General features: G+C 46.8%; 1 protein-coding gene across 1 annotated transcript in view; it reads right to left on the bottom strand.

Annotated features, from left to right (window-relative positions):
- LOC124006924 (vacuolar protein-sorting-associated protein 36-like) overlaps positions 1-10,000 on the bottom strand; it is a 24,104-nt gene that overhangs the window by 13,387 nt on the left and 717 nt on the right. Inside the window, exons 2-4 of the mRNA XM_046317113.1 lie at positions 9,528-9,617; positions 4,246-4,332; positions 143-175 (exon numbers count right to left, since the gene is read on the bottom strand). Of these exons, the coding sequence (XP_046173069.1) occupies positions 143-175; positions 4,246-4,332; positions 9,528-9,617 (210 nt within the window). The remainder of the gene's footprint in view (positions 1-142; positions 176-4,245; positions 4,333-9,527; positions 9,618-10,000) is intronic.

Here is a 10,000-nt window from a genome sequence, read left to right as displayed (position 1 = left end):
TTTTATCGTGAGTGATTAATATTTCATAATGTATTCGTCACAAATGGAAAATGAACGTTAACACTTAAGGCCAGGGTCGACCCGGCGCTAGAGGCCTGCACATGGAATATTGCTAGTTCATACATATATAAAACGCTCTTACCTTCACCATCAGCTTACTGAGGTCCTCAAAGGCCTGAGGGGGAATATGAGAGACAGAGAGAGAGACAGAGACAGAGACTCAGAGAGAGAGAGAGAGAGAGAGAGAGACACAGAGAGAGAGAGAGAGAGACAGAGAGAGAGAGAGAGAGACACAGAGAGAGAGAGAGACAGAGAGAGACAGAGACACAGAGAGAGAGAGAGACAGAGAGAGAGACAGAGACAGAGAGAGACAGAGACAGAGACAGAGAGAGACACAGAGAGAGACAGAGACAGAGAGAGACAGAGGGACAGAGAGAGACAGAGAGACAGAGAGAGAGACAGAGACACAGAGAGAGAGAGAGAGAGACAGAGACACAGAGAGACAGAGAGAGAGACAGAGAGAGACAGAGACACAGAGAGAGACAGAGACACAGAGAGAGACAGAGACACAGAGAGAGAGAGAGAGACAGAGAGAGACAGAGAGAGACAGAGAGAGACAGAGGGACAGAGACAGAGGGAGAGAGAGAAAAATAATCAACAATTAATGTAAGCATTAGAGTAGTACAATAACAGATTAAGCCAAACCCTTTTTCCACATTTTGTTACATTAAAGCCTTATTCTAAAATGGATTTAAATTGGGGAGTTTTAGCCCTCAAACTACACACAATACCACATAATGACAAAGTAAAAACTGGTTATAAAATGTTGATTTATATATTGAAATATCACATTAACATCAGTATTCAGACCATTTCCTCAGTACTTTGTTGAAGCATCTTTGGCAGCGATTACAGCCTCAAGTCTTCTTGGGTATGACAGTACAACCTTGGCACACCTGTATTTGGGGAGTTTCTCCCATTCTTCTCTGCAGATCCTCTCAAGATCTGTCAGGTTGGATGGGGAGTGTCGCTGCACAGCTATTTTCAGGTCTCTCCAGAGATGTTTGATCGGGTTCAAGACCAGGCTCTGGCTGGGCCACTCAAGGACATTCAGGGACTTGTCCCAAAGCCACTCCTGCATTGTCTTGGCTGTGTGCTTAGGATCGTTGTCCTGTTGGAAGGTGAACCTTCGCCCCAGTCTGAGGTCCTGAGCGCTCTGGAGCAGGTTTCATCAAAGATCTCTCTGTACTTTGCTCCATTAGTCTTTCCCTCAATCCTGACTAGTCTCCCAGTCCCTGCTGCTGAAAGACATCCCCACAGCATGATGCTGCCACCTCTCTGTGATGTCATTATGGCGTATTGTGATGTCATTATGGCGTATTGTGATGTCATTATGGCGTATTGTGATGTCATTATGGCGTATTGTGATGTCATTATGGGGTATTGTGTGTAGACTGATGTGGAAAAACACTTATTAAATCCATTTTCGGGCTGTAACGTAACAACGTGGAAAAAGTGAAGGGGTCTGAATACTTTCCGAATGCGCTGTATCCTATTTTAAAAGCCATTCCAGTATCCCCCCTCCTCTGTAGCTGCCTCCAACCTCTTGTTGGACTCCATCCTCTTACCAAATCAAACACGGAAACAGTTTTTATTTCTAGGTTCCTAAAATGCAGGAGGTCGTTGAGAGCGAAACACAATGTCCCCACTGAACCTGTTCCATTCACTCTGTCTCTCTACCCAGTCTGTCTCTCTACCCAGTCTGTCTCTCTACCCAGTCTGTCTCTCTACCCAGTCTGTCTCTCATCCTCTCTCTCTACCCAGTCTGTCTCTCTACCCAGTCTGTCTCTCTACCCAGTCTGTCTCTCTACCCAGTCTGTCTCTCATCCTCTCTCTCTACCCAGTCTGTCTCTCTACCCAGTCTGTCTCTCTACCCAGTCTGTCTCTCATCCTCTCTCTCTACCCAGTCTGTCTCTCTACCCAGTCTGTCTCTCTACCCAGTCTGTCTCTCATCCTCTCTCTCTACCCAGTCTGTCTCTCTACCCAGTCTGTCTCTCATCCTCTCTCTCTACCCAGTCTGTCTCTCTACCCAGTCTGTCTCTCATCCTCTCTCTCTACCCAGTCTGTCTCTCATCCTCTCTCTCTCTAACCAGTCTGTCTCTCTACCCAGTCTGTCTCTCTACCCAGTCTGTCTCTCTACCCAGTCTGTCTCTCTACCCAGTCTGTCTCTCATCCTCTCTCTCTACCCAGTCTGTCTCTCTACCCAGTCTGTCTCTCTACCCAGTCTGTCTCTCTACCCAGTCTGTCTCTCTACCCAGTCTGTCTCTCATCCTCTCTCTCTACCCAGTCTGTCTCTCTACCCAGTCTGTCTCTCTACCCAGTCTGTCTCTCTACCCAGTCTGTCTCTCTACCCAGTCTGTCTCTCTCATCCTCTCTCTCTACCCAGTCTGTCTCTCTCATCCTCTCTCTCTACCCAGTCTGTCTCTCATCCTCTCTCTCTATCCAGTCTGTCTCTCTACCCAGTCTGTCTCTCTACCCAGTCTGTCTCTCTACCCAGTCTGTCTCTCATCCTCTCTCTCTACCCAGTCTGTCTCTCATCCTCTCTCTCTACCCAGTCTGTCTCTCTACCCAGTCTGTCTCTCTACCCAGTCTGTCTCTCTACCCAGTCTGTCTCTCTCATCCTCTCTCTCTACCCAGTCTGTCTCTCTACCCAGTCTGTCTCTCTCATCCTCTCTCTCTACCCAGTCTGTCTCTCTACCCAGTCTGTCTCTCATCCTCTCTCTCTACCCAGTCTGTCTCTCTACCCAGTCTGTCTCTCTACCCAGTCTATCTCTCTACCCAGTCTGTCTCTCTACCCAGTCTGTCTCTCTACCCAGTCTGTCTCTACCCAGTCTGTCTCTCTACCCAGTCTGTCTCTCTACCCAGTCTGTCTCTCTACCCAGTCTGTCTCTCTACCCAGTCTGTCTCTCTACCCAGTCTGTCTCTCTACCCAGTCTGTCTCTCTACCCAGTCTCTCTCTCTACCCAGTCTGTCTCTCTACCCAGTCTGTCTCTCATCCTCTCTCTCTACCCAGTCTGTCTCTCTACCCAGTCTGTCTCTCTACCCAGTCTGTCTCTCTACCCAGTCTGTCTCTCCATCCCTTTTTCTTTCTCTCATCCTCTCTTTCTACCCTGTGTCTCTCTCATCCTCTCTTTCTACCCTGTGTCTCTCTCATCCTCTCTTTCTACCCTGTGTCTCTCATCCTCTCTTTCTACCCTGTGTCTCTCATCCTCTCTTTCTACCCTGTGTCTCTCTCATCCTCTCTTTCTACCCTGTGTCTCTCTCATCCTCTCTTTCTACCCTGTGTCTCTCTCATCCTCTCTTTCTACCCTGTGTCTCTCTCATCCTCTCTTTCTACCCTGTGTCTCTCTCATCCTCTCTTTCTACCCTGTGTCTCTCTCATCCTCTCTTTCTACCCTGTGTCTCTCTCATCCTCTCTTTCTACCCTGTGTCTCTCTCATCCTCTCTCTCTACCCAGTCTGTCTCTCTACCCAGTCTGTCTCTCTACCCAGTCTGTCTCTCTACCCAGTCTGTCTCTCCATCCCTTTTTCTTTCTCTCATCCTCTCTTTCTACCCTGTGTCTCTCTCATCCTCTCTTTCTACCCTGTGTCTCTCTCATCCTCTCTTTCTACCCTGTGTCTCTCATCCTCTCTTTCTACCCTGTGTCTCTCATCCTCTCTTTCTACCCTGTGTCTCTCTCATCCTCTCTTTCTACCCTGTGTCTCTCTCATCCTCTCTTTCTACCCTGTGTCTCTCTCATCCTCTCTTTCTACCCTGTGTCTCTCTCATCCTCTCTTTCTACCCTGTGTCTCTCTCATCCTCTCTTTCTACCCTGTGTCTCTCTCATCCTCTCTTTCTACCCTGTGTCTCTCTCATCCTCTCTTTCTACCCTGTGTCTCTCATCCTCTCTTTCTACCCTGTGTCTCTCATCCTCTCTTTCTACCCTGTGTCTCTCATCCTCTCTTTCTACCCTGTGTCTCTCTCATCCTCTCTTTCTACCCTGTGTCTCTCTCATCCTCTCTTTCTACCCTGTGTCTCTCTCATCCTCTCTTTCTACCTGTGTCTCTCTCATCCTCTCTTTCTACCCTGTGTCTCTCTCATCCTCTCTTTCTACCCTGTGTCTCTCTCATCCTCTCTTTCTACCCTGTGTCTCTCTCATCCTCTCTTTCTACCCTGTGTCTCTCTCCATCTTATTTCCTTTCTCACCTCTGAGATGTTTTTCTCTGTCTCTTTCCTCCTCTCCTCTATCTTCCTCTCAATGCCGATGATTCCCACCGCTCGAGTCCTTCCTGTCTGTAGGACGACCAGAGAGGAGACATTATTTACACGTACGCACAGGGAGAAAATCGCAGGGGGAGAGAAAATTAAAGAGAATCGCAGAGAGGGAGAGAGAGAGGGAGAGAGAATCGCAGAGAGAGGGAGAGAGAGAGGGAGAGAGAATCACAGAGAGAGAGAGAGAGAGAGAGAGCGAGAATCGCAGAGAGAATCGCAGAGAGAGAGAGAATCGCAGAGAGAGGGAGAGAATCGCAGAGAGAGGGAGAGAATCGCAGAGAGAGAATCACAGAGAGAGGGAGAGAGAGAGAGAATCGCAGAGAGAGAGAGAATCGCAGAGAGAGAGAGAGAGAATCGCAGAGAGAGGGAGAGAGAGAGAGAAACGCAGAGAGAGAGAGAGAGAGAGAGAGAGAGAGAGAGAGAATCGCAGAGAGAGGGAGAGAGAGAGAGAATCGCAGAGAGAGGGAGAGAGAGAGAGAATCGCAGAGAGAGAGAGAATCGCAGAGAGAGGGAGAGAGAGAGAGAAACGCAGAGGGAGAGAGAGAGAGAAACGCAGAGAGAGAGAGAGAGAGAGAGAGAGAGAGAGAGAGAGAGAGAGAGAGAGAGAGAGAGAGAGAGAGAGAGAGAGAGAGAGAATCGCAGAGAGAGAGAGAATCGAAGAGAGAGAGGGAGAGAGAGAGAGAATCGCAGAGAGAGAGGGAGAGAGAGAGAATCGCAGAGAGAGAGAGGGAGAGAGAGAGAGAATCGCAGAGAGAGAGGGAGAGAGAGAGAGAATCGCAGAGAGAGAGGGGAGAGAGAGAGAATCGCAGAGAGAGAGGGAGAGAGAGAGAGAATCGCAGAGAGAGAGGGAGAGAGAGAGAGAATCGCAGAGAGAGAGGGAGAGAGAGAGAATCGCAGAGAGAGAGAGAGAGAGAATCGCAGAGAGAGAGGGGAGAGAGAGAGAATCGCAGAGAGAGAGAGAGAGAGAATCGCAGAGAGAGAGAGAGAATCGCAGAGAGAGAGAGAGAATCGCAGAGAGAGAGAGAGAATCGCAGAGAGAGAGAGAATCGCAGAGAGAGAGAGAGAATCGCAGAGAGAGAGAGAGAATCGCAGAGAGAGAGAGAGAATCGCAGAGAGAGAGAATCGCAGAGAGAGAGAGAAAAAAGAAAAAGAGAGAGAAAAGAGAGAGAGAATGAGAAAAGAAAAAGAGAGAGAATCGCAGAGAGAGGGAGAGAGAATCGCAGAGAGAGCGAGAGTATCGCAGAGAGAGGGAGAGAATCGCAGAGAGAGGAGAGAATCGCAGAGAGAGGGAGAGAGGAGAGAATCGCAGAGAGAGAGAATCGCAGAGGGAGAGAGAGAGAAAATCGCAGAGAGAGAGAGAGAAAATCGCAGAGAGAGAGAAAATCGCAGAGAGAGAGAGAGAGAGAAAATCGCAGAGAGAGAGAGAGAGAGAAAATCGCAGAGAGAGAGAGAGAATCGCAGAGAGAGAGAGAGAGAGAATCGCAGAGAGAGAGAGAATCGCAGAGAGAGAGAGAGAATCGCAGAGAGAGAGAGAATCGCAGAGAGAGAGAGAGAATCGCAGAGAGAGAGAGAGAATCGCAGAGAGAGAGAGAGAGAGAGAATCGCAGAGAGAGAGAGAATCGCAGAGAGAGAGAGAATCGCAGAGAGAGAGAGAATCGCAGAGAGAGAGAGAGAAAAAGAGAAAAAGAGAGAGAGAAAAGAGAGAGAGAATGAGAAAGAGAAAAAAGAGAGAGAATGGCAGAGAGGGAGAGAGAATCGCAGAGAGCGAGAGTATCGCAGAGAGAGGAGAGAATCGCAGAGAGAGGGAGAGAATCGCAGAGAGAGGGAGAGAGAGAGAATCGCAGAGAGAGAGAATCGCAGAGAGGGAGAGAGAGAGAGAATCGCAGAGAGAGAGAAAATCGCAGAGAGAGAGAGAGAAAATCGCAGAGAGAGAGAGAATCGCAGAGAGAGAGAGAGAGAAAATCGCAGAGAGAGAGAGAGAGAATCGCAGAGAGAGAGAGAGAGAGAATCGCAGGGAGAGAGAGAGAATCGCAGAGAGAGAGAGAATCGCAGAGAGAGAGAGAATCGCAGAGAGAGAGAGAGAATCGCAGAGAGAGAGAGAGAATCGCAGAGAGAGAGAGAGAATCGCAGAGAGAGAGAATCGCAGAGAGAGAGAGAGAAAAAGAGAAAAAAGAGAGAGAAAAAAGAGAGAGAATGAGAAAGAGAAAAAAGAGAGAGAATCGCAGAGAGAGGGAGAGAATCGCAGAGAGAGCGAGTATCGCAGAGAGAGGAGAGAATCGCAGAGAGAGGGAGAGAATCGCAGAGAGAGGGAGAGAGAGAGAGAATCGCAGAGAGAGAGAATCGCAGAGAGAGGAGAGAGAGAGAGAATCGCAGAGAGAGAAAATCGCAGAGAGAGAGAGAGAAAATCGCAGAGAGAGAGAGAATCGCAGAGAGAGAGAGAATCACAGAGAGCGAGAGAGAATCGCAGAAAGAGAGAGAGAATCGCAGAAAGAGAGAGAATGAGAGAGAGAGAATGAGAGAGAGAATGAGAGAGAATCATAGAGAGAGAGAGAGAATCATAGAGAGCGAGAATCGCAGAGAGAGGGAGAGAGAATCGCAGAGAGAGAGAATCGCAGAGAGAGAGAGAGAGAAAATCGCACAGAGAGAGAGAATCGCAAAGAGAGAGAGAGAATCGCAAAGAGAGAGAATCGCAGAGAGAGAGAGAGAGAGAATCGCAGAGAGAGAGAATTGCAGAGAGAGAGAATCGCAGAGAGAGAGAGAGAGAGAGAGAGAGAGAGAGAGAGAGAGAGAAAGAGAGAAAGAGAGGGGAGAGAAAGAGAGAATCGCAGAGAGAGAGAGAGAGAGAGAGAGAGAGAGAGAGAGAAAAAAAAAAAGAGAAAGAGAGACAGAAAAAAAGAGAAAGAGAGACTCGCAGAGAAAGAGAGAAAGAGAGAGACTACCTTGATGAGGTCTGACCAAAACAACACACACAAAGCAACAATAGTCCCAGTAGGTGAGAGGAAGGAAAGGGGTTAGGAACAACAACACATGTACCCTGCTCCGTATTTTAACAACTAGGGGCCTATCAGGCAACAGTCAAAAATATTAACTCCTAGCCGACATCCTTATATATATATATATAAAATATACACACAGACAAAAGTATGTGGACACCAGTTCAAATTAGTGGATTCGGCTATTTCAGCAACACCTGTTGCTGACAGGTGTATAAAATCTGGGTATAAAAGCCAGGAGAACGCTACCTGCCCAACTGCATAGTGCCAACTGTAAAGTTTGGTGGAGGAGGAATAATGGTCTGGGGCTGTTTCTCATGGTTTGGGCCCCTTACTTCCAGTGAAGGGAAATCTTAACACTACAGCATACAATGACGTTCTAGATGATTCTGTGCTTCCAACTTTCTGGCAACAGTTTGAGGAAAGTCCTTTCCTGTTTCAGCATGAAATGCTTCCGTGGACAAAACAAGGTCCATACAGAAATATTTTGTCAAGATCGATGTGAAAGAACTTGACTGGCCTGCGCAGAGCCCTGACCTCAACCCCATCAAACACCTTTGGGATGAATTGGAACGCTGACTGTGAGCCAGACCTAATCGCCTCACCTCACTAATGCTCTTGTGGCTGAATGGAAGCAAGTCCCTGCAGCAATGTTTCAACATCTAGTGGAAAGCCTTCCCAGAAGAGTGGAGGCTGTTATAGCAGCAATGTTCCAACATCTAGTGGAAAGCCTTCCCAGAAGAGTGGAGGCTGTTATAGCAGCAATGTTCCAACATCTAGTGGAAAGCCTTCCTAGAAGAGTGGAGGCTGTTATAGCAGCAATGTTCCAACATTTAGTGGAAAGCCTTCCTAGAAGAGTGGAGGCTGTTATAGCAGCAATGTTCCAACATCTAGTGGAAAGCCTTCCCAGAAGAGTGGAGGCTGTTATAGCAGTGAAGGGGGGGAACCAACTCCATATTAAATACCCATGATTTTTGAATGAGATGTTCGATGAGCAGGTGTCCACATACTTTTGGTCATGTAGTGTACACCAGTCACTCAATTAGTCCCTGTCAGCTCCATTTTAGACAGCTAACTAAACTTAGTCACCAGCTAACTAAACTTAGTCACCAGCTAACTAAACTTAGTCACCAGCTAACTAAACTTAGTCACCAGCTAACTTAGTAACCAGCTAACTTAGTAACCAGCTAACTTAGTAACCAGCTAACTTAGTAACCAGCTAACTTAGTAACCAGCTAACTAAACTTAGTAATCAAGGTTGAAATAGCGTCCAGAGATCCTCATTGATTTCGTTAGTCAGTCTCACTCAGATATCATGTTAAAAACTGCAAACATTTCTCTCCGCCCCATGGCAAAATGTGTAGAATTGCAGCAAACTGGCTTTAAAACTGCAACATTTTCAGATGTTTTGTGGCCCCCACCACCATCAAATCCTCCCTGCTATAAACATTATAATTTAATATATGCCATTTAGCAGACGCTTTTATCCAAAGCGACTTACAGTCATGTGTGCATACATTCTACGTATGGGTGGTCCCGGGGATCGAACCCACTACCCTGGCGTTACAAGCGCCATGCTCTACCAACTGAGCTACAGAAGGACGTTATTATGACATTATCCTTTGTCATTTAGAAAATAATAATTCTGGTCGATCCAGACACTGCACCGTTGTTTTAATGACTGACAATTGACTTGCCCAAATTATACAAATTGCCCTATAGACAGATAAGTAACCGGTTAAATGTATTTTTAGGAGATTAACGGTTCTACACATTTTGCCATGGGGCGGAGAAGATGTTTGCTGTTTTAATATGATATCTGAGTGAGACTGACTAACAAAATCAATGAGGATCTCTGGACGCTATTTCGACCTTGATTACTAAGTTTAGTTTGCTGGTTACTAAGTTTAGTTTGCTGGTTACTAAGTTTAGTTTGCTGGTTACTAAGTTTAGATTGCTGGTTACTAAGTTTAGTTTGCTGGTTACTAAGTTTAGTTAGCTGTCTAAAATGGAGCTGACAGGTTCGTTAATTAACATCCCTAGGTGAAACAGTACCACCGTATTCGGGAGTCTTAGCATCTGTCAGATATTAAATCAGAATATAAGAGGTGCTTTACCAACAGAGCCACACAAGGCCATAACAGAATAGACTAGGAAGTTAAGTAGAGTATAGCAGAGGAGAGTGGAATAGAGTAGATTGTCTGTTCTATGACGACCTCTGACCTGTGAGTTGGTTGCCGTAGGGATGGGTTGTGACATGGGCGTACTCTGCCATCTCTTCTGGCTCAACTCCTCGGTCAGCCTCCGGAAGAACTACCCGCAGACAGACAGACACAGACACCATGATGGCTCAGTATAGAAAAACAAACACGGTGCCATTTTGGCTCTAAATCAGCACGTATCGGACGACAGTTTCACTCACTGCTCATTCGATGGTATTTTCCATTCGTGTACATTCACATTTCAGTCATTCAGCAGATGCTCTTATCCAGAGAGACTTACAGGGATTAAGTCCCCATCGCTCAAAGGAACAGACTGATTTTTTTTCACCTCGGGGATTGGAACCAGTGACCTTTCGGTTACAGTCTATTAACGCGATTAACAACTGAGCCACACAAGGCCAATCGCATATCTACAGTGTCACCAGGCAGTATCCAATGTTACTACTCTCATAAAATATTTACAGTGTCACTAGG

The sequence above is a fragment of the Oncorhynchus gorbuscha genome, linkage group LG20 (assembly GCF_021184085.1).
Source record: "Oncorhynchus gorbuscha isolate QuinsamMale2020 ecotype Even-year linkage group LG20, OgorEven_v1.0, whole genome shotgun sequence".
NCBI lineage: Eukaryota > Metazoa > Chordata > Actinopteri > Salmoniformes > Salmonidae > Oncorhynchus > Oncorhynchus gorbuscha.
The sequence above is the reverse complement of the archived record's forward strand: the minus strand, read 5'-3'. Positions and strand labels throughout refer to the sequence as shown.